The sequence below is a fragment of the Microcaecilia unicolor genome, chromosome 11 (genome assembly GCF_901765095.1).
Source record: "Microcaecilia unicolor chromosome 11, aMicUni1.1, whole genome shotgun sequence".
Classification (NCBI taxonomy): domain Eukaryota; kingdom Metazoa; phylum Chordata; class Amphibia; order Gymnophiona; family Siphonopidae; genus Microcaecilia; species Microcaecilia unicolor.
Genome location: NC_044041.1, coordinates 2,997,452 through 3,022,598, shown reverse-complemented (window position 1 = coordinate 3,022,598; position 25,147 = coordinate 2,997,452). Strand labels below are relative to the sequence as shown.

Genomic DNA, 25,147 nt, shown 5'->3' with positions numbered 1-25,147 from the left:
ATCCCATGGCTTTTTAATTTTCTCAGGAGTCTCTCATGAGGAATTTTATCAAAAGCTTTCTGAAAATCTAGATATACTATATCAACTGGATGAACCCATGCTGGACTCATTAAACCATGTTTGTCTGTGTGCACCAGGGGCGTATCTGGACTCTGGCAGTAGGGGGGCCAGAGCCAGAGGGAGGGGGCACATTTTAGCCCCCCCCCAGCGCCACCGATCCCCCCCCCGCCATTTCCGGACCCCCCCGCCACTGCCAGACCCCCCCCCCTCGCCACCAATGACACTCTCCACCCCCTCCTGCCGCCGCCAACCCTCCCCCGCTGCTGTCACTTACCTGTGCTGGCGGGGAACCCCAACCCCCCGCCAGCCGAGGTCCTCTCTTCCATGCAGGCTGCAAACTGCAATGCTTCCTGTTCTTCTGATCTGACGTCCTGCACGTACAATGCGCAGGACGTCAGACTGAGTTCCAAATTCTGAGTCTGACGTCCTGCAGACATCAGACTCAGACTCAGAAGAACAGGAAGCGTTGCAACTTGCATCCTGCACGGAAGAGAGGACTTCGGCTGGCGGGGGCTTGGGGTCCCCTGCCAGCAAAGATCGACGACGGGTTGGTGGCGGGCGTGCTTAGGGAGGGGGAGGTGGAGAGAGTCGATGGTAGGGGGGTCCAGGGCGAAATCTGCGGGGGCCCAGGCCCCTGTGGCCCCACGCAGATATGCCCCTGGTGTGCACAGTTCCACCCAAAAGTTTTGAATACACAGATACACAAACATTGACATGTTTGGAATTTCTGTTTTCACTAGAGCAATACAAAACAATATATCCATTTCTATTCGCCACCTACCATAAGTTCACTGTGGACATAGGAGCCAACTTTTCAAAATGATTGGGGGTGCTGAATTTTTTTTTTTTACAGGTGGTGCATTCCCCCCTTCCCCCTGTCCCCCCTCCCTCACCCCCTCCCTCCCCCCTGTCCCCCGTCCCTCCCCTCCCTCCGAGTTCCAGGGTCCCCCCTCCCTACCTCTAAGTTCCAGGGTCCCTCCCTCTGAGTTTCAGGGTCTCCTCCCTCCCTCCCTCCCACCCAGTTCCAGGGTCATCGTCCCTCCCTCCCTTTGCGTTCCAGGCCCCCTCCCTCCAAATTTTAAAAGTCATCTATCTTACCTCGTTGGGGTTAGGGCGGCAGCAGCAGTAAAAAGCATGCAGGCTCGGCGCTTAGTTCCGTTTTCCCTTCTCTCTCTCTCTCAGCTCTGGTCCCGCTTTCATTTCCTGTTTCCGCAAGGGCGGGACCAGAGCTGAGAGAGAGAGAGAGAGAAGGGAAAACGGAACTAAGCGCCGAGCCTGCATGCTTTTTACTGCTGCTGCCGCCCTAACCCCAACGAGGTAAGATAGATGACTTTTAAAATTTGGAGGGAGGGGGCCTGGAACTCGAAGGGAGGGAGGGAACGAACTTACGGTGGGTGAAATATTGGGGGTGCTCGAGCACCCACAGCACCCATGGAGTCGGCGCCTGTGGCTGTGGATTACAACAATAAGAACCTGGAAACAAAATCAGGAAGTGATCATCACTTAAAATCGTAAACTAAACTAAGAGAATCTTTTTACTAAGGTGCACTAGCGTTTTATAGCTCGTGTTGAAAATCAGCTGGCGCTCAACCCTGAGATGCCCATTATATTCCTATGGGCATCTCCGTGTTTAGCGACAGCTGATTTTTAGTGCGAGCTATAAAACGCTAGTGCATCTTAGTAAAAGACCCCCTAAACCTTCACATGTAATAAAATCATTCAAAGTTTTTCTTGGCAAGAAATCTCTGAAACAGGAAAGTTTTGAGCTTCTTTCGAAAAGACAGGGGAGATATGATAGAGGTCTATAAAACAATGAGTGGAGTTGAACAGGTAGATGTGAAGCGTCTGTTCACCCTTTCCAAAAATACTAGGACTAGGGGGCATGCAATGAAGCTACAATGTAGTAAATTTAAAACGAATCGGAGAAAATGTTTCTTCACTCAACGTGTAATTAAACTCTGGAATTCGTTGCCGGAGAATGTGGTAAAGGCGGTTAGCGTAGTGGAGTTTTAAAAAGATTTGGACGGCTTCCTAAAGGAAAAGTCCATAGACTGTTATTAAATGGACTTGGGGAAAATCCACTATTTCTGGGATAAGCAGTATAAAATGTTTTGTACTTTTTTGGGATCTTGCCAGGTATTTGTGACCTGGATTGGCCACTGTTGGAAACAGGATGCTGGGCTCGATGGACATTTGGTCTTTCCCAGTATGGCAATACTTATGTACTTATGACATCTTATCTGTCAAAAAAAAAAACCTTAAGTACTCAGGGAGGGCATCGCATCAACTGATATGGAAGGCATCTCTCAAATACCTTCTGGTGGTGTATTCCCTTCATCAACTTTGTTGTCATGTAAGTGGCTACTTCTTATTTAAGGCCCTGATGCTCAAAAGTAAATGTGTTAATATTTGTCCCAGGCATATTCTTCCTTATGCACAATGCAGCAGCAAATTCATTAACATTTCAGAGTACCTTCATACACTTCTCAACATATTTTGCAACATTTTACATTTATTTTACTGTCTCTCTTATACTGATAATCAAAACTTTCCAAAGCAACAATGTGCAAATCTTCATCGATCCATCATCTCTACTTTTTAATTCAACTTTCAACTTTGTAATTAGCTTTTTGTTAAATTTTATCAGCTTTTGTAGATTTTTCTTTAAAAACAGTCCAACAACATTCAGAACTTTTTTATAAATATGGTAGCACTACTTAACGTTCAGCTGTTTTCAAACCATTCCGGGCGCAGGAAGTTGTATTGGAAGAGGGCGTGACGCAGCAGAGAGCAGGCTCAGGGGTTAGCAGCAGACAGCCCCGTTCAAATCACCACCATTGCGTTGAGTGCTCTATGGCGAAAAGCACATTTTGACGCAGTCAGTCAACTTTTCAGGAATATACACCACCTTCATTGCGTGCCGGCTTATCTTATGAATATTCCCTGTGGGTATCACTGACCAGATGTGCCCTGATGACTGGGTCAAGGAACACTGGATGCATCGGACATCTCAGTATCCCATTTTTTTAATGGCTCTGCGTTGATATCTCCTTGGGGAAACCACCAGGTGAAACCAAGTTTAGGATAGAGCAAATGTAGTGACATTTCTACTGGGGCATGAAAGAAGAGTAGAAAAAGTGACTTTTAGAGAAGTGCATTTAATGAAGTTTTTCGTAACCGATTCTGTGTGGGAATAAGGAATAGTAGCAGGAGTTATGCTGGGACATTCAGAAAATACTTCTTGGCAGTCTGATGTCTGTAAAGACAAGCTGTAAAGTTTCAGGGGTCCTTTTACTAAGGTGCACTGGAAAATGACCTGCGTTGGTGTAGATGCGTGTATTGGACATGCGCAGGTCCATTTTTCAGCGCACCTGCAAAAAAAGGACTTATTATTTTACCGAAATTGGACGTGCGGCATCATAAAAATCAGCGCGCGTCCATTTTGGGCCTGAGACCTTACCGCCACCCATTTTAAGGTGCAGAGTGGTTCAGAGACAGGGGGACATGCCGGGGAGGGGGAGGGACAGAAATTGGTAAAGCTAGCCCTGGCTAAATACATTTTAGCTATGTAGAGACCTCTAAGGTTCTGCATGGTGAGGACAGCAGAGACCTCTAGTGGCTGTTCTAAAATACTGATTTGTAAATACCCCCACCATGTCCAGAACAAGGGGAAAGCTCTCCTGACCAGTGAAGTAATGGTGGGAGGAAACTGTGACACCCCAGCCTTATTTGAATTCTTTGCCTTTGGCTCCTGCTCCCTGGCCTGAGTAAGGGAAAGGTGCTCTTTTACTAGACCGACCATTGTTCCAGGAGGAGACAGAAGAAAGGAGGTGTTGATTCCCCTGTACAAGTCGCTGGTGAGACCCCACCTGCAGTATTGTGTTCAATTTTGGAGACCGTATCTTGCTCAAGATGTAAGAAGACTTTAAGCGGTCCAGAGGAAGGTGATATTAATGGTATGGGGCTTGCGCCAAAGGACGTATGAGAAGAGACTGGAAGAGCTGAATATGTATACCCTAGAGGAGAGCTTCTCCTAATGACCTTCAAATGCACTCAATCTGCAGCCCCCCATTACCTCTCTACCTTCCTCTCCCCCTATGTCCCCACCCGTAACCTCCGCTCTCAGGACAAATCACTACTATCTGTACCCTTCTCTACCACCGCTAACTCCAGACTCCACCCCTTCTGCCTCGCATCACCTTACGCCTGGAACAGACTTCCCGAGCCCATACGCCATGCGCCCTCCCTGCCCATCTTTAAGTCCTTACTCAAAACCCATCTCTTCTCCCTTGCTTTTGGCGCCTAACCACCTTCCCCATTCATGATACACTGACTACACTGACTACATAGTTTGTTACCTTTAGATTGTAAGCTCTCTTGAGCAGGGACTGTCCTTCCCCATGTTTTAACTTGTACAGCGCTGCGTAACCCTAGTAGCGCTATAGAAATGCTAAGTAGTAGTAGTAGTAGTAGTAGGATGGAGGAGATATGATACAGATGTTTAAATATTTGAAAGGTATTAATATAGAAACAATATTTTCCAGAGAAGGGAAAGTGGTAAAACTAGAGGACATGAATTGTGATTGCGGGGTGGTAGACTTACGAGTAATGTCTGAAAATTCTTCTTCATGGAGAGGGTGATGGATGCCTGGAATGACCTCCTGAGGGAGGTGGTGGAAAAAAACTGTGGCAGAATTCAAAAAGGCGTGGGATGAACACAAAGGATCTCTAATTAGAAAATGAATGGTATAAAAAAGAAAACTTAAAGGGTTGTATATGTATTTGCATTAGGTGGTGGTTCTGGTTGTAAAAATTAAGGCCGGTGCTGGGCTGGTTTCTATGGTCTGAGTCCCACATAAGGCAGTTCGGGTTAGGATGAGCTCGAGAGAGGTTCGATGGAAACCCCAGTAATTTGGAACGTGAGTCTATGTCCCAGAAATACAAAAGAAAGACCATGATCAAGTATATAATATCATGTTCACTGTTGATTTACATAAGTACATAAGTAATGCCTCACTGGGAAAAGACCAAGGGTCCATCGAGCCCAGCATCCTGTCTACGACAGCGGCCAATCCAGGCCAAGGGCACCTGGCAGCTTCCCAAACGTACAAACATTCTATACATGTTATTCCTGGAATTGTGGATTTTTCCCAAGTCCATTTAGTAGTGGTTTAATCATGAATTGATTAATTGAATTGAGTGTGACTTTTGGGCAGACTGAATGGTCCGTTCAGGTCTTTATCTGCCGTCACTTACTGTGTTAGAAATGAGGAGCAGTGATAGGGCTGCTGAGGCTTCTGTACTTGGCCTGAAGGAAAATGCCTGAATAGGAAACCAGCCTACCGCCACGTCTGAGGAGAGTGGAGCAGTAGAAGAAGCTGGAGGCAGTAGTGGGGTGCATCTCCCGCACACTCCCTCCCCCTGCTCCATCCATACCTTAAAGTCACCTCCAATCTTCACCTGCCAGTGGCAGTCATAGGCTGCTTGCAGCTTCCTCTCTGAACCGTCCTGCCCTTCAGAAAACAGGAAGTTGCATCAGAAGGGGTGGGACGGATCCGAGAGTAAGCCCCGGTGGAGGCTGCAGGGAGCCTATGAGTGCCACTGCATGGGAGAAGATTGGAGGTGATTTTAAGGCATAGGGGAGAGGGAGGAAATCGTGAGAGCTTTGCAGAATTGGGAAGGGAAGGGAGAGATGCCGGAGATTGAAATTAAATTATACTTTTAATGATTTGATATATGGTTTTACTTCTTTTGTATTGTTCTTGTATCTTTTTTGTAATTCTTGGCCTCTTTTGACTGAATTGAATTTTGGGTAGGCCGTTTGTAGCACAGAGAGAATTTACCTGCTATAAGAGGTGGTTCTGGAGCCGCTGCTGCTGCGCATTTTAAGTTCAGCCCGTCAGAACTGATCATTTAGCACTGCCCAGCTAAAGTTACCCAGTACCTCTGCTCAGCCAAACAGGCAGGCTTAAAGTAAACCCAGTCATTTTAGACCAAACCTTCAGTCCATGCAGATACAGGATGAATATTCAAATAAAGTTTTTAATTACCTTTTCTGCTCAGCAGGTTTGGGATATCTTCTTCTTTGTGATTGGTTATAATTAACAAAACATTAATCATACTCTAGGGCTCTTCAGCTTGGAGAAAAGGCGGCTGAGGGGTGATATGATAGAAGTCTAGAAGATAATGAGCGGAGTAGAGCGGACAGATGTGAAACGTTTATTTACCCTTTCAAACAATAATAGAACCAGGGGACACAAGATGAAGCTAGAATATGGTAGATTTAAAACAAACAGGAGAAAGTTTTTCTTTACTCAGCGCGTAGTTAGACTCTGGAACTCGTTGCCGGAAAATGTAGTGACGGCAGTTGGCATTGCTGAGTTTAAAGGGGGTTTGGACAGATTCCTGAGGGAAAAGTCCATTGAACATTATTAATTTAAATTGTTGTTTTGTTTTTGGGTTTTTGCAGGGTTCTTGAGGCCTGGATTGGCCACTGTCGGAGACAGGATACTGGGCTTGATGGACCCTTGGTCTTTTCCCAGTATGGCGGTGCTTATGTTCTTATATAGATGGAAATTTTCAATGGGATTTCCAGGGGTAAACAAGTGTTCATGCACAGACCCCATCCCCCCTCCTCCCTCCCCCCTCCCCACACACACCTTTCCCTCTGTGCAGAAAAGAGGTGGGGGGACCAGCTGAGATTTCATTTTGAAATCCCTGCAACACAGCAGCCTTCAGATTTTCATAGGGAAACTTTGCACCTAAAAATTTGAAAACCAAAATTTCAAATGGAAACTCCCTTCAAAGTATCTCTAGTCCTGAAAGTTATGATGAAAATTACTCTATTTGTATTTAGCAAAGAACATATGTAACAAAGAATGATATTAGGAGAGTAATTTTATAACAATACACAAGTTTGGAGAAGGTGAAGGTACCTACTTCCTGCCTAGTGAATAGAAGAACCAGCCATACTGTCCATCTAGTCCAGTATCCTGCTTCCAAAAATGGCCTATCCTTGTCATGAGTACCTTGCAGAATCCCAAAGTGTTGCAAGATTTCATTCAGAATCCCAAGGAGTAGTAAGATTCTAGAACCCCAAAAGTGTATCAAGATTCCAGAACCCCAAATGTATAGCAAAATTCTATTCAGAACCCCAAAGAGTAGCAACATTCTTTGTTATTTGACCCAGGCACTTGTGTGTCTTTTTAAAATACTTGCATCAATCACACCTAGGATGAAGGAACAAACATTGCACCTGTTCGAGAGTGGTCATAGATGTTAGTGTTTAACTTTACACATGTATTTTATAAAATACAGGTGTAATTCCAGCACCCAAATGCCAGCCCTGAGCACAAAAAAATAATCTTCTCAATGATCTCCTGTTTCGTCTTGTTTGGACCCCTATTCCTCCAAATTGGTTAAAAGTACTTCCTTAGGGCTTCTACCTATTGCTCATCAGATCATTTCCTTAAGTCTATCATCGGGGTCTTTACCATCATTTTGGAAGGCTACAGCTGTCCATCCAATCTTTAAAAAGCTCACACGATGCTACCTTACCATCGAACTACAGCCCAGTCTCAACAATACCATGTCTTTCAAAGTTGATCAAAAAATTGGTGTTCCAAAAACTTCTTTTCCATGTGGCTTCAACACGCATCTTACACTCAACAAGTCGGGTTTCCGTACAGGTCACAGTATAGAAACTACCATTACTGTGAATTACGTATAATTTGGACAATGGCTGTATCACTTTATTAGTTTCTTTGACTCTTATCAGCAGCCTTTGACCTAATTAACCGTTCTCTGCTTTTACATAGGGTATCTTCAACAGGTATATCAGGCAAATCTAACTGGTTCTCTTCATTTCTCCAAAACCGGTCCTTATCAGTTACTAATTTAGGAGTATCATCACCATCTTATTCCCATCCTGTGGTGTTCCCCATGGGTCCATTCTCTCACCTCTTCTATTCGATATCTTTGTGAGTCCCCTGGCTATCCTTATTCAGTCCTTTGCAGATGACATTCTTCTGGTCTGGCATACTGATCCTATAGCTTAATCTTTGTCCTTTATAGTCCTGTCTAAATGCCAGCTGGGCTAAAAAAGAACTATCTTGGTCTCTTTTTAAAATTTTTATTTTACAAACAAAATCCTACAGTACAATAGCAGTTAACGTATTGTGACTCTCCAGTACATGGCACTATCGCATCATGAAAGTTCTATCAATTACCCCCCCCCCCCCCCCCACAAGCCAATCAAAGGAGTTTGAGAGTGGTGCATATAATAATCCTCAACTAGGCTGGACTTAGTTTATCACTCAGGTAGTTCCAGAAGTCTGGAGAGGTCACTCAATGTAGGTCCTCCTAAACCTTGTGAAACTGAGTCAATCTCTCTCTCCAGAGCATTGAAAGTTTAGGCGCAAGTAGACATAATTTACTGTTATCGGAACCTTAGTAAGTCCAGGAATATCCTGCTGTTTCCAAGCAGAAGCCAAAACTAGGCAGTTGGCTGTGAAAATAGGATACATCGGCCGCTGTTTTTGAACCAAAAGTCTTTATGGTCCCAGGTTTAGTAAACCACCGGCTACTGATTTTCCCAAGTTTACTCCAACAATATCTTGTATCCATCTCCCAAAAGAGCTGTGCCTTGGGTCCTGACCACCAAACATGTAAGTAAGTCCCCTTCACCAACACATGTCACTACCATGCCCGTATATAGCTTTTAATCTAACCGGAGTATAGTACCATTGGTAAAGCATTTTATATCCATTCTCCACCATATTGCTAGCAGTGGTTACCTGCAGGAGATTCTTATAAACCTTTTCCCCATTCTTTAGATTCAGAATGAACCCCAGGTATGCCTTCCCATAAGAATGTATACTTCACGGGGGGAGAGAGTTGCAATAACAAAGCTGGATATAACCTTGTAATACTCCCTCGCCTACTACTCACAGTCATTGCCTGTTCAAGGTGGCTTATTTCTTGTTGCAGTTACCCACTGGCCTTAGGCCTTATAAAATCAACCACTTGCCTATATTGAAAATTGAACCATCTTGTTCTCAGTGCAGATAAAACAAACAGAAGGTGATTTGTAACACAATTCTTTTTCGGTAAACCGCCAACACCTCGTTAGTTCTTTTCAGTTTAACTTTTACCGAACAGATTTCCTCAGTTCTTTGTTGAGGATTTCTTTTGCACTACATCAACTATATTCCATCCATACTCAACTTGACACGGAAGCTCTACAAACCCTTTATCATGCCTAAGTGACTCTCGGCTAGACTACTGTAATGTAGCCATTAAAAGATTAGAATTGCTCTACAATACTGCAGCTCATTTCCTATGTAGGGCTAAGCATCGTGATCACCTTACCCCTCTTCATCTTCACCTACATTGGCTCCCTATCCTGTTTGCAAAACAGTTCAAAATCTGGTCCTTAACCTTTAAGGCACTCTGTGATGGTTCTTCAGGCTATATATCCAGTTTAACTATACCTTGTGTCTCTTCTCTTCTCGGCGTGTAGTTGGACTCTAGAACTCGTTGCCGGAAAATGTAGTGACAGCAGCTGGCCTTACAGAGTTTAAAGGGGGTTTGGACAGATTCCTGAGAGAAAAGTCTATTGAACATTATTAAAAATTAAATTTTTTTTTTTTTGGGGGGGGGGGGGGGTTGCCGGGTTCTTGAAGCCTCGATTGGCCGCTGTCAGAGACAGGATGCTGGGCTTGACAGACCATTGGTCTTTTCCCAGTATGGCGGTGCTTATGATCTAATGATCATTGACTAATCCTTCCAGTTCCATCATGGGTCCCCTGGGAGTCAAGACAGACAGACATTTTTTGCCTCTAGGACTGTACTCAGAAACCTCTTATAAACAATTTAAAACACATTTGTTTATAGTACCATTTAACCCTCCTTAATACTGATGAATTGACTGCAGCGGAATCACAATGATTTCAGGTATCTGGTTTTATCCTGTAAGACTGGGCTATACCTTTATGAGATTCTGCCATATCCTATCCTTTTTCAAGTTCATTTTCTCTCTTTTGGAATTGGTTTTCGCTTAGACTTGGGCTTGTCCAACATTGGGCAATTGATCAAAAATGATACATAAACATAGGGGTAAACTCCACACTGGATGGTACAACACAGGCTTTTGAGCTTAATGTATAACTGCACAAAGGGTAACTAGGGTAAACTTACACCACGCCAACAGCAGGTGTAAATGCACACCTAAACATGACCATTATGCACGTATGTATTCTGTAAGTTAAGCCCCGCCCATGCCCCACCCATGCGAACGCCTTTGCATTTACGCAGTAAGGCAGTTGTGTGGCCGGCATCTATATGCATAACAGTCACACACATGAGAGCTAATATTCTACGACTTGGGCAACTGGCATCTAACTGGCATTGAATCGAAACTTGTTTTTGGGTAATAGTGGGATATAAGAATGCATAAATAAAATAAATAAATAACATAGCCATGGAATGAGGTGATAGGCGTAGCTAGGTGGAGCCACAGGGGCCTGGGCCCCCCAAATTTGCTCTGGGTCCCCAATCCCCGCCAGCTGAACACTTTGTCCAGCACTAGTCTACAGCAGTTCGTCTGCATTGCCTGCCCTGCTCTCTCTTCCACTCATGTCAGGCACTCTCCTTTTAGTGAAACTGAGCAGTTTCACTAAAAGGATTGTGCCGGATGTGAGGGGAAGAGAGAGCAGGGCAGGCAATGCGGCAGCGCCGGAGACCAGAGTTGGACGAAGTCTTGAGCTGGCGGGGGTTGGGTACCCCCACCAGACAAGATGTTACAGCGGCGGCAGTGGGGTGGCGACCAAAATGTCCCCCCCCCCCCCCCCACCTTGGGCTCTGGCCTCTCCCACCTACCAAGAGGGGGGGGGGGGGCTGGAAAGTGGTCTGTGCAGTTTGACAGGATCAAAAGCTGTAAAGACTTGTTTCATATACGCCTCTGGTATCAATACATGGCAGCTAATTTTATAAAAGCCTCTAAATCAGCATTTTATGCAAAAAAATAGTCTATGAAATGACCATCTATGTGTAAACTGGAAAACCAAAAACCTGGCAGTGGGTGCTGGGTGAGGCGAGGATAACACTTGGTTTGATTGCCCCCTCCTCGGTACAGACACATCCCCAGAGTCTGGCCCTCAGTCTCTCATTTCTTTCTTTTCAAGTGAGGCTTAAATCAGGCTCAGCCTAGCTCTTGCACTGAGATTTTTTTTTTTTTTGTCTTTTCAGCTTTTAAGGAGCAGCTGCCTGACAGCCCTTCTGATCCTAAGTCCAGGACCAACCAGTCACTTGCCGAGATGATAACGGAGAGAGCTAACCTCAGTGTCAATGCTGCCCGTTCCTCCAAGATCCTGTACGTCATCACCACCAGCCCCAGTCGCCCCTCCAGCAGCATGCCAGGTATAGCAGCCTGTGCCAGTCTGTGGGCTCAGCCCGTGTCTCTGTTCATGTGATTCATTGCATCAGGGGTTTTCATGCGGTTGAGCTGTGAAATAGACAAGGTGTCAGATAGCAAGAACGTTCCAGATGATACCGAGTTTATCTCATCCAAAACACGTGGCCACAGTCTGGTTCCCTGTGGAGCAGCGAACACATCGCTAAAAGCATCACAGTCATTAATTTACATATTCACTATAAGCATCAGAAGACAGGCCTAGGTTTAATTGAAAATAAAGACCACCTTCTCTCATCACACCATGTGGTGCCCCTGGGCAGGGCAGGGCTGGACAAGGTGTTAGGTCTGTATCACGCTTATTTTCGAAAGAGAAGGGCGCCCATTTTCGACACAAATCGGGAGATGGGCGCCCTTCTCGCAAGGCCGCCCAAATCAGAATAATCGAAAAACGATTTTTTGACACCCTCGCCGGCTTTCTGTCGCGAGGACAACCAAAGTTCACGGGGGCAATGTCGGCAGGGTAGCGAAGGCAGGACTGGGGCGTAATTAGGAGATGGGCGACCTCAGCCAATAATAGAAAAAAGAAGGGCGTCCCTGACGAGCACTTGGCCGACTTTACTTGGTCCATTTTTTTTTCATGACCAAGCCGTGAAAAGATGCCCGAACTGAGCAGATGACCACCGGAGGGAATCAAGGATGACTTCCCCTTACTCCCCTAGTGGTCACTAACCCCTTCCACCATAAAAAAAACAGGTTAAAAATACTTTTTTGCCAGCCTCAAATGCCATACTCAGGTCCATCATAGCAGTATACAGGTCCCTGGAGCAGTTGTAGTGGGTGCAGTGTACTTCAGGCAGGCGGACCTGGGGGGGTGGGGTTGGGGGGGCTCAGCACCCAAGGTAAGGGAACTATGCACCTGGGAGCAATTAAGTCTACTGCAGTGCCCCCTAGGGTGCCTGGTTGCTGTCCTGGCATGTGAGGAGGACCAGTGCACTACAAATGCTGGCTTCTCCCATGACCAAATGGCTTGGATTTGGCCGTTTTTGAGATGGCCGTCGTTAGTTTCCATTATCCGCGAAGACCAAGGTCGGCCATCTCTAAGGGCGACCCAAATGTTGAGATTTGGCCGTCCCCGACCGTATTATCGAAACGAAAGATGGATGCCCATCTTGTTTCGATAATACGGTCGGGACGCGCCTTTACAGGGCTGTCCTTAGAGATGGACGCCCCCGTTTGATTATGCCCCTCCACGTGTCCTCTGTATCGTAGTGAGGACATGTGTGCACATACAGTTTGGCTAGGGTGCAGTTTGTGTGGGAAGTTTGCACCGCTGCTGCCCATCTGCCCATTCTGAGCCTGGAGAGACTAAATCCTGGTACTCGGTTGCAGTGGTTAGCCATATTGATCCTTCTGTAGGGCACTGTGAGGCAAAAGGGTGAAGGGGAGGAATACGTAGAAGCTAATAAGGATAAAGCTGAACTTCTTAACAGTTATTTCTGTTCTGTGTTCATGGATGAAAGGCGGGGGGGGGGGGGGGCAGAACCACAGAAATCAAAATGCTAATGGGATTGGATATGTGGTAAACCAGGACTGATTTTCAAAAGACTGTTTGTGAGCAGCTAGCTAAACTAAAAATAGACAAAGCGACGGGACCTGATGGCATACATGAGAGTACTCAAGGAACTCGGAGGAGTTCTGGCGGTTCTGTTGACTGAGCTTTTCAACGCTCCCTTAAGAGTCTGGAGTGGTTCCAGAAGAGTGGAGAAGGGCGGATGTGGTCCCTCTACACAAAAGCGAAGTATGGCGGAGGTTGGGAATTACAGACCTGTTAGTCTGACCTGAGAAAAATAATGGAAATGTTTCTAAAGTAAAAGATTGTGAGGTTTCCAGAATCGAATGGATGCAAGATCCGGAACAGCATGATTTCACTAGAGGTAGGTCTTGTCAGACAAACCTGACTGATTTATTTGACTGGGTGACCAAATAGTTGGACGTGGGAGGGACGCTAGATGTGGTGTACTTGGATTTTAGCAAAGCCTTTGACACGGTTCTGCACAGGCAACTGATAAATAAACTGAGAGCCCCCCCGGTATGGACCCTAAAGTGACTGGGTTAAAAACTGGGTAGATGGAAGGAGACAGAGGGTAATGGTTAATGGAGCTTGCTCTGAGGAAAGGGATGTAATCAGTGGTGTACCACAGGGATCGGTCCTCGGGCCGGCTCTTTTTAACATCTATGTGAGTGATATTGTGGAAGGACTGTCTGGTAAGATTTGTCTTTTTGTGGATGATATCCAACTCTGAAATAGGGTAGACACCCCTGAGGGTATAGATGGCATGAGGAGGGATCCAGCAAAGCTTAAAGATTAGTCCAGAAATTGGCAACTAAGATATAATGCTAACAAAATGCAGGGTCTTGGAACTGGGCTGCAAAAATCCAAGGGAACAGTATAGTATAGGGGGTGAAGTATGTCTGTGTACGAAAGAAGAGCAAGACTTGGGGGCGATTGTATCTGATGATCTTAAGGTGGCCAAACATTTTAAAAAGGATGCTTGGGTGCATAGGGAGAGGAATGGCCAGTAGGAAAAAGGAGGTGATGATGCTCCTGTATAAGTCTCTGGGGAGGTCCCAATTCTGGAGACTCATCTTCAAAAAGATCTAGACAAGATGGAGTCGGTCCAGAGGCCGGATAAAAAACTGGTCAGTGGTCTCTGTCATAAAGCATATGGGTACAGACTTGTAGACCTCAATTTGTGGACTCTGGAAGAAAGGTGAGAGAGAGGATATGGTATAGATGTTTAAATATCTCTGAGTCATTAATGTATAGGAGGTGAGCCATTTACATATGACGGAAAACTCTACAAGGAGAGGGCATAGGATGAAGTTAAGAGGTTATAGGCTCAGGAATAATCTAAAGAAATACTCAGTGGAGAAGGGTAGTTTGTGGGGTTCCCCAGGGGGTCTGTGCTGGGACCGCTGCTTTTTAACATATTTATAAATTACCTAGAGATGGGAGTAACTACTGAGGTAATTAAATTTGCTGATGACACAAAGTTATTCAAAGTTGTTAAATTGTGGGAGGATTGTGAAAAATTACAAGAGGATCTTACGAGACTGGGAGTCTAAATGGCAGATGACGTTTAATGTGAGCAAGTGCAAAGTGATGCATGTGGGAAAGAGGAACCCAAATTATAGCTACATAATGCAAGGTTCCATGTTAGGAGTCACGGACCAAGAAAGGGATCTAGGTGTCGTCGTTGATGATACGTTGAAACCCTCTGCTCAGTGTGTGGCGGTGGCTAAGAAAGTAAACAGAATGTTAGGTATTATTAGGAAAGGAATGGAAAACACAAAGGCATTAGAATGTCCTCATATTTATCACTCCATGGTGTGACCACTCCTCGAATATTGTGTTCAATTCTGGTCGCCGCATCTCAAAAAAGATATAGTGGAATTAGAAAAGGTACAGAGAAGGGCGACGAAAATGATAAAGGGAATGAGACGACTTCCCTATGAGGAAAGGCTAAAGCGGCTGGGGCTCTTCAGCTTGGAGAAAAGGCGGCTGAGGAGAGATATGATAGAGGTCTATAAAATAATGAGTGGAGTTGAACAGGTAGATGTGAAGCGTCTGTTTACACTTTCCAAAAATACTAGGACTAGGGGGCATGCGATGAAACTACAATATAATAAATTTAAAATGAATTGGACAAAATTTTTCTTCACTCAGCATGTAATTAAACTCTGGAATTCATTGCCAGAGAATGTGGAAAAGGAAGTAAGCTTAGCGGAGTTTTAAAAAGGTTTGGACCGCTTCCTAAAGGAAAAGTCCATAGACCATTATTAAATGGTGGAAAATCCACTATTTCTGGGATAAGCAGTACAAAATGTTTTGTACTTTTTTGGGATCTTGCCAGGTATTTGTGACCTGGATTGGCCACTGTTGGAAACAGGATGCTGGGCTTGATGGACCTTTGGTCTTTCCCAGTATGGCAATACTTATGTACTATGTACTTATGTACTTTTTCACGGAAAGGGTGGTGGATAGGGTGGACCCAATGGAGGTCATAGAGACGAAACTGTGTCTGAATTTAAGAAAGCGTGGGACAGGCAGTGGGGATCTCTTAGAGAGAGGAGGAGATGGTGGATGGTGTGGATGGGCCATTTGACCTTTATCTGCCTTCATGTTTCTATGTTTCTAAAAGCAGATGGAAGCCAACACAGAGGCTTTTTTGATGGTTTATGAGCTTAATATACACTTTCTTGTTCACAAAAGAGAAAATAATAGATAAGGAATGAGAAAAGAACGCCACTCTACAACAATCCACCTCACTCTGCATTAGAATTAAAGGCCTGGTGAAACGAGTAGGTTTTCAAAGATGACTCTTAAATGTTGAAAGAGAAAGCTTTGTACGAATGGCCAAGGTCAAGGACTTCCAGAGCGGCAATGAAAGTCCTTGTTGTTTAGCAAAACGAACTGGGGGAATAAATAGACACCATCACGTAATGAACGCAGGTGTGAAGTGACAGTAGAAGCAAGATAAGTAGGACTGTCATTACGACGGACTTGGTGAGCTAGAATTTGAATCTTGTAGTAGATCCAGTATTGAATTGGCAACCAATGACGTTGCATTAATAGTGGAGTTTGGTGCAAACTTGACTGTAAAAATTGACATAGTTGAGGATGATCTAAGGTTGTAATCCTGCTTCCTCTGCGTTGGGATGTCAGATTCAGTAGATACGTAAGGCTGACCTGCACTATGAGGGTAATTCTACGGAGCAGGCACTAACATTTCTGTGCTCGTTACATGCGAGAATACTAGCACATATTACCATGCACATATCTCCGATAACGTAGTTTGCAGGTAGTTGAATGCATGGGCGAAGTCTGGGACGTACGTGGTGGAGGAACAGCCACCAGCTCTACGGCTCACTTCTAAGCAATTACACAGACACACAGTTATAGAATCACCACCAAATTACTTAAGGCATTTGGAACCCTGTCCATGATCAATTTATTCCATATGCACACAACAGGGAAGCATCCTCTGAAAATAAGAACCTGCTGAGCAAATAAAGAGCCCTAGCTAAATTTACGTAAATATTTAGCCAAAGATAACCAGCCGGTTTCTTCACTGAATACCTGGCTATATCTACTGGTTACTTGCGTGGTCAGGGTTCCCCAGGTAAATCTAATGGGCTGATGCATAAAACCAAACACTTGCACTGGGAATGCTTCCAACGCTTCCCCTTTTTTGGCTGGATACATTTGTGTCACTTGTGGTTTTCCCTGCACAAACACAGACGATTGGAGGAGCCAAATTTTGAAATGGCTGGATTCATTGCACTGAAACCTGATTTTAGGCAGTTAAAACTTCTGAACGTTGATCGTCTACGGTTCAGCCTATTTCCACTCAAGGTAGAAGTTTATCTGCTGGAATTCCCTGCATGGAGCAGGCTCGTTTCTTATTGTACCATCAGACACTCCTCTTGGATCACTGAAAACTGCTCACTTTGTGTTCTCTGAACACACCTAAGTAGATCAAAAGCAGTCATATGCAAAGTGCATTACACAACTTAGATAATTACACAGTTATTTTTTCTGAAGCTTATTGTGCTCCATGGCAGAGTTAGATGTATCTGCTTGCATGGCCTGGGACGAGCACCTCTGCATTTTGAGTTTCTGCTTGCATGGCCTGGGACGAGTGCCTCTGCATTTTGGGTTTCTGCTTGCATGGCCTGGGACGAGCGCCTCTGCATTTTGGGTTTCTGCTTGCATGGCCTGGGACGAGCGTCTCTGCATTTTAGGTTTCTGCTTGCATGGCCTGGGACGAGCGCCTCTGCATTTTGGGTTTCTGCTTGCATGGCCTGGGACGAGCGTATCTGCATTTTAGGTTTCTGCTTGCATGGCCTGGGACGAGCGCCTCTGCATTTTGGGTTTCTGCTTGCATGGCCTGGGACGAGCGTCTCTGCATTTTAGGTTTCTGCTTGCATGGCCTGGGACGAGCATCTCTGCATTTTGGGTTTCTGCTTGTATGGCCTGGGACGAGCGTCTCTGCATTTTAGGTTTCTGCTTGCATGGCCTGGGACGAGCGTATCTGCATTTTAGGTTTCTGCTTGCATGGCCTGGGACGAGCGCCTCTGCATTTTGGGTTTCTGCTTGCATGGCCTGGGACGAGCGTCTCTGCATTTTAGGTCTCTGCTTGCATGGCCTGGGACGAGCGCCTCTGCATTTTGGGTTTCTGCTTGCATGGCCTGGGACGAGCGTCTCTGCATTTTAGGTTTCTGCTTGCATGGCCTGGGACGAGCATCTCTGCATTTTGGGTTTCTGCTTGTATGGCCTGGGACGAGCGTCTCTGCATTTTAGGTTTCTGCTTGCATGGCATGGGACGAGCGTCTCTGCATTTTGGGTTTCTGCTTGTATGGCCTGGGACGAGCGTCTCTGCATTTTAGGTTTCTGCTTGCATGGCCTGGGACGAGCGCCTCTGCATTTTGGGTTTCTGCTTGTATGGCCTAGGACGAGCGCCTCTGCATTTTGGGTTTCTGCTTGCATGGCCTGGGACGAGCATCTCTTCATTTTAGGTTTCTGCTTGCATGGCCTGGGACGAGCGCCTCTGCATTTTGGGTTTCTGCTTGTATGGCCTGGGACGAGCGCCTCTGCATTTTGGGTTTCTGCTTGCATGGCCTGGGACGAGCGTCTCTGCATTTCGGGTTGTGCTGCAGCGGATGCAGAATAGCGACATGGCCCTGCTGCTGTGTGGCGCAAACAAACACGTTTACCACGAGCCACGTCTGAGCTGTAATCTGGACAATGTAGCTTAAACCTTGACCTCCAGCAGAAACTGCAAACACCAGAAATTGTGCTAACTCTCCTTAAAGCAATCAGAGCAACTCTACTTTACGTAAGAGCTAACGGGATGGCTCTGTTTTCTCCTGCAGGGTGGACACTGTATACCCTGATAGCTCTTCTCATTCTGACGGTCGTGGCCATACTGGGGAAGATCCTGCTCCATGTCGCCATAAAGTGAGTATGAAGGATTTGCAGGTGTAAAATCAACGCACCACACTGAGATCTAATTACTCGCAGTTGAACCAGAAGCTTTTGGGCTCACCGTGCAGCGCAGCTTTCCTCATTGTTAGGTCTCAATTGACCCTAAATTCCACTGGTTCCCCGTTTACCCCTCCACATCTCTTCAGGGCAACAATTCTGTTTTCTTCTGACAAATGTGCGACTCTCAGTGAGTTTGTGATCATAAGAATAGTGAAGAGATTCCGTCTCGGAGCTGTACAGTACCAGAACAATTCTACCAAAAGCAGCACCAGTATTAACATTCAAGAAAAGGTTGGGGTTGGGAGGGGGTGGTGGAGATTGACAAACTGAGGGGACAGGTGGGACAGGCATCTGGAGATTGAGATTGGCTGGGATGAGATGTTTGTATTGGGTGAGGGTGTGGGGGGTACAGAAGCCGAAGGGGAAAGAGCGTGGGGGAGACAGGCTGAGGGAGAGAGGGGGCAGCAGATAGTTTTACTGATGTTAGTCTCTCTGGATTGACCTTGTATTTGGTGAGACCGCTCCCCCCCCCCCCCCAAACCTCAGAGCACTAACCACTGTGTCCTGCTAATACTGCTACTAATGATTTCTATAGCGCTACTAGATGTATTTACTTATAATAACATTTATACCCCATGATTTTCAGTTTATGTTGGTTCACCGTGGCTTACATTAACAACAGGGTATTAACAGACCATATAATGCATAAATCCTAGGAGTACTGAAGGTTACAGAGGTAGTTTCTCAAAGGGGTGGGGCGTACGGGTCAGATGACTACATATGTGACATGAAACTCAGAGAGGATTAGGTAATCATGAGATTATTTGCAGTCATCATAATAAAGTTTCCTGAAGCAAAATGCTTTGAGGCAGGGGCATAGCCAGACTTTGGCGGGAGGGGGATCCAGAGACCGCAGTGAGGGGGCACATTTTAGTCCCCCCCTGACGCCGCTGACACCCCCCCCCCCCCCCCCCCCCCCAGCTTCGTTCTGTGAGTCTGACGTCGTGCAGGACATCAGAAACAAAAGGAATAGGAAGCCTTTTGCGAGGAGGACCTCGGCTGGCAGGGGATTGGTGTCCCCTGCCAGCAAAGGTAGGCGGGTTGGAGGCAGGAGGGGGGGGGTCGAGCGGGTCATCGGCAGGGGGGTCCAGGGCCCAATCTACGGGGGCCCAGGCCCCACGTAGCTATGCCACTGCTTTGAGGTGTTTTCGAAAGTTTAGGTATTGGCTTATGCATTTCAAATTATACGCAGGTACTTTCTCTACCCCTAGAGGGCAGCGCTGTACACATTATACGCAGGTACTTTCTCTGTCCCTAGAGGGCAGCGCTGTACACATTATACGCAGGTACTTTCTCTGTCTCTAGAGGGCAGCGCTGTACACATTATACGCAGGTACTTTCTCTGTCCCTAGAGGGCAGCGCTGTACGCATTATATGCAGGCTCTTTCTCTGTCCCTAGAGGGCAGCGCTGTACACATTATATGCAGGTTCTTTCTCTGTCTCTAGAGGGCAGCGCTGTACACATTATACGCAGGTACTTTCTCTGTCCCTAGAGGGCAGCGCTGTACGCATTATACGCAGGTACTTTCTCTGTCCCTAGAGGGCAGCGCTGTACGCATTATACGCAGGTACTTTCTCTGTCTCTAGAGGGCAGCGCTGTACACATTATACGCAGGTACTTTCTCTGTCCCTAGAGGGCAGTGCTGTACACATTATACGCAGGTACTTTCTCTGTCTCTAGAGGGCAGCGCTGTACACATTATACGCAGGTTCTTTCTCTGTCTCTAGAGGGCAGCGCTGTACACATTATACGCAGGTACTTTCTCTGTCCCTAGAGGGCAGCGCTGTACACATTATACACAGGTACTTTCTCTGTCCCTAGAGGGCAGTGCTGTACACATTATATGCAGGTACTTTCTCTGTCCCTAGAGGGCAGTGCTGTACACATTATATGCAGTTACATTCTCTGCCCCTAGAGGGCTCACAATCTAAGTCTTTGTACCTAGGGGAAAGGGAAAGGGAAATGGGACTTGATATACCGCATTTCTGAGGTTTTTTGCAACTACATTCAAAGTGGTTCACATATATTCAGGTACTTAGTTTGTACCAGGGGCAACGGAGGGTTAAGTGATTTGCCCAAGGTCACAAGGAGCTGCAGTGAGAATTAAACCCAAGACACCAGGATGAAAGTCTGCTGCACTAACCATTAGGTCTGCGGCTCTTAACATCATGCTCTGCTTAACAAACGGTGAAGATCACTGGTGTGGGATCTCATGTGTTTGGTAACTGAGGGGGGGCTTATGTGACTTCCTGAAGATCAGAAAGAGTGGTAGCAGGATTTGAATCCGGATTCCCCAGTTCTCAGCCCACTGCTCTAACCACTAGGCTGCTCCTCCACTCCAGTATCAGCACTGTGAAGGGGGGGGGGGGACTCTCTGCCAATGCAAAGCCTGCTCTTTCCTTGCAGCAGTGGCGTAGGAAGGGGGGGCGGTGGGGCGGTCCGCCCCGGGTGCATGCCGCTGGGGGGTGTCGGCGCCTCGCTGGTTCCTTGCTCTCTCTGCCCCGGAACAGGTTACTTCCTGTTCCGGGGCAGAGAGAGCAAGGAACCAGTGAGGCGCTGACACCCCCCAGCGGCGTGCACTCGGCGGATTGGCCCTCCCGCCCGCCCCTCGCCGCCCTCCAGGTATGTTCTTGCGGGTGGGGGGGGTGTTGCGCTACGGAGGGGGGAGGGTGCGTCGCGCTGCACCCGGGGGGGGGGGGGGTGCGCAGCGGCGACCCGCCCCGGGTGTCAGCTGCCTTCGCGACGCCACTGCCTTGCAGTGTGTTTTGAAAAGACGGCATCTCCAGTGCTGTACTGCCTCTTCCACTGTTTCCATGCAGTCACAGCACTGGAAAACCAGTGTTTTGCTGGGAGGAGCTTCCTGCTGTTCTCTGTGTTCATCTATTTTGCTCTTTTACAGGTCCCATCGAGCTCCTTCTGCAGGCAACGTCAGAGATCTTCATCAAGGATCCACAGGGGAAATCTGGAGCATTTTTTACAAACCCTCCACTTCTATCTCTATCTTCAAAAAGAAACTGAAAGGCCAGAACGATGACCGCAACCCTCTGGTGGGGGAATAAAGGACTCCCCTTTGCTCCCCAGGGGCTCAAGCTTCACTTACAGCACATACCCTGTCTTGGGATAATTCTGGTTCTCCCAGTCTTACGACGTCCTGCAAGAATCTCTTCCGAGGGAGCAAAGTGTTCTGTTGCCTCCCACAAGACCTCCATCCACTTGGTCATAGATTTCTGAACTCGGATGGGATCGAGATTATGGGGTCAGAGGTCCGTTAAATTCCAAACCAGGACTGTGGAGGAGCCGAGGCAACAAACTCTGGATAGAGGCTCTCAGCAAATGCAGCAGAAACATACCTTGTATTTGAAAGAGATCAGGGGATGTGGCTAGTAGGACAGTGGCAAGGGATGTCGCCATGCCTGCTGTTAGGGGATGGGGGCATTCCCTGTAATAGAGGGATGGGATAGGGTAGGGGACCGTTCAGACCGTCACATCCTGCCTCGGCATGGTAAAACCATCATTCTGTAAACAGTTGCACATAAAATATTAATATTTATTATTTATATAGCACTGTTGGTCTGTGCCTCTCTCTCAAATGTCACATGGTTACAGATTTCTCACCCTAACGGCCCGGTGTGTGAGCAATAGTGACTGTAGGACAGTTGTACAACTGATTAAAGTGTTGCACCTCCATCAAATCAATGAAGTGCCCTGCCAAAGACCAAGACTTCCAGGATCTAGAACCTCAGTTTTCGACCTTGGAAGGATGGGCAGGTCATGCCTTGTTGGCGATTTTATCCTTCTCCAGCCCTTGGGAATGTTCTTTCCCTGAACGCAACCAGAATCACAGTTGTGTATTACTTTCCCTGCTCCTGCTCTGGAGCACCCCAGGCTTATCCAGTGCTGCTGATAAGAGACAGTATTGGGGGGAGGGGGGGGGGTCACTCCCTGTGTTCCATCCTGAACAAGGTATTGCTGGCTCTTTTCCTCTGTACAATGACGATAGCACAGACCAAGGAAGAGAGCAGTGCTGCTGGTCTAGGCAGAAGAAGCAATTTATGAGCACACGAAAAAGCACATATGATAGAAAACAACCATCAAATCTCTCCCGTCTGTCCATCTACAATCCCTTCCTCTCCCGCACGTATCCCCTGTGCTTGTCCTATGCTTTCTGGAATTCACTTATGAGGTACTATGAAACATTTCCCATGTGTTTTATTTGCAGAAAATGACCAGAGCCACCGAGTGATAAAGCTAGGCCCATGGCAAACAATCCGCCCTTCTCCCCCCGCCTGCCCGATGCCACCACCTCCCTCCCCACCTGCCCTCTGCCACCGCCACAGCATCCCCACCTGCCCACCACCGGCACCGGCCCCTCAAATAGTTCAATATCTCTCTCGTCTTTACCTCCTCCCCTCGGCAGTGTACCTGTGGGCTGCCGGCAACATAAAAAAAGAAGCAACTTACTCTCTGGCTGGCCTCCGAAGTATTTCCTCTTCTGTGTGTCCCACCTGTGCAGACACAGGAAGTTGTGTCAGAGGAGGCGGGACAAAACAGAGGGAATACCGTATTTTTCGAACTATAAGACGCACTTTTTCCCCAAAAATTTGGGAGTAAAATGGGGGGGTGCATCTTATAGTCCGAAGGTAGAGATTTAGCAGGCCGCCCTCCCTCCGAGTTCGGGATCGCCCTCCCTAGGGCTACCTCCCCCACCTCCTGGCCCTGTCACAACCTCTCCCCTTACTCACGCGAGATTCAAAATGGCCACCGAGAATTGAAGTCTCGCGAGGCCACTTCAATTCTCAGCGGCCATTTTGAATCTCGCCGAGACCGTCACAGGCAGCATACAGGAGGATGCAGAGCAGCGCGCTGGGCAGGAAAGAGGGGGCTCTTTCCTGCCCCGACGTCACTAGACCACCAGGGAAGATCGCGTGAGTAAGGGGAGAGGTGGTGACAGGGCCGGGGGGAGGGGAGGTAACCCAAGGGAGGGTGATCCCGAACTCTGAGGGAGGGATTCAGACAAGACGCACCGGAGCACCTAGGTTTTAGAGGAGGGAAAAAGTGCGTCTTATAGTCCGAATTTTTTTTTCCTATTTCCCTCCTCTAAAACCTAGGTGCGTCTTATGGTCTGGTGCGTCTTATAGTCCGAAAAATACGGTACTTCCAGAGGTAGGTTGCTTATGCTGCCAGTAGCCTGCAGGATCACTGTCGAGAGGAGAAGGGAAAGACGAGAGAGATACTGAATTGGGCAGGGGCGGGGAGAGAATTTAATGCTGGTTTGCATTTGTGCCACCCTATAGCAATGCTTATGGCCAGGCCCCCTTTGGAAGCCAGGCCTGGGGGAATCTTGCCCCCCCTGCCTCCCTCTCTCTGTGGCCCTGAAAATGGCACAGGGATACACACATTTAATAAGTGGGAACAGGAATAGCTTTGCCACTACGCATACTAGGCAACTGACTAGAACAGCAGAATAGGGGGGGGGGGGCAGCTCTGACAGCAAAAAAGCAGCACTTTAAGGTGGCCATTAACGTGGCACAGGACATTTCAGTAAAGGCCTGAACTGAGTCCCTGCCACATCCCACTTCTGCTCCCTCAGACATGAAGTTCTCATCAGAAGGGACAGGATACACCAGGCCTTGAGGGCAGACTTGTGCCAATGGAGCAACTGCCCTGCTGAGTCTCATTTAGTGTACTCTTGGACCTGGGATGAGTTGGAGTGGTGGAAGCAATGGCAGGCCTAGCAAGGGAGGGGAAGGGAAGGGGAGAAGAGATGCTAGCTATCAAAGGAGGATAGTGAAAGGAAGATGCTGGACATGAAGAGAATGTTAGGGATGCGAATGGGAGATGCTGGACCTGAAGGAGGGATTAAGAAATCAAAGAGGACGTGCTGGATAGCAAAGGGGGGTTAAGGAAGGGAAGAAAAGATGCTGGACACCAAGGGAGGGGCTAGGGAAGGGACAATGCCGGTCATGTGGAAGGAGGGAAGTGCTTGAGCCACCTCCAGGGTGGGAGTACATGCCTGAAGGTCTACCTAGGGCATCAGATTTCATTTAGCTTATTGGAAGTTTTCATGTACCACCTTCATAACAAAGCAGTTTACAATGAAAAGATAAAATAAATGAGTGAAAAAGAATGAACTAGAATGAAAGAGGAAAGGAGAGGGGAAAAGAGCTCCAGCATTCCAAAAAGATCCCAATCGGGACAATCACTCATTCTTCTCAAACACTAAATTGAAAAAAAAGAGGTTTTTAGGGCTAATTTGATGTGGGTCTGGTTCAACTCACTTTGTAAGTCAGGAGGGAGTTCCAGTCTGAGGAGGCAAATCAGGAAAAAGCTGCATGCCTAGTGATGTCAAGTCGATAAGTAGAAGGAGATGATAAACCAACAGACTTCTAAGAACATAAGAGTAGCCATACTGAGTCAGACCAATGGTCCATCTAGTCCAGTATCCTGTTTCCAACACTGGTCAATCCAAATCACAAGTACCTGGCAGAAACCCAAATAGTAGTAACATTCCATGTAGAACCCCAAAGAGTAGCAACATTCCATTCAGAATCTCAAATAGTAGGAA

General features: G+C 46.9%; 1 protein-coding gene across 1 annotated transcript in view; it reads left to right on the top strand.

Annotated features, from left to right (window-relative positions):
- The window catches only part of KREMEN1 (kringle containing transmembrane protein 1), a 150,602-nt gene extending 128,442 nt beyond the window's left edge, over positions 1–22,160 (top strand). Inside the window, exons 7-9 of the mRNA XM_030219872.1 lie at positions 11,308–11,478; positions 18,410–18,494; positions 21,482–22,160. Of these exons, the coding sequence (XP_030075732.1) occupies positions 11,308–11,478; positions 18,410–18,494; positions 21,482–21,641 (416 nt within the window). The 3' untranslated portion in view covers positions 21,642–22,160. The remainder of the gene's footprint in view (positions 1–11,307; positions 11,479–18,409; positions 18,495–21,481) is intronic.
- Positions 22,161–25,147: the final 2,987 nt, after the last annotated feature.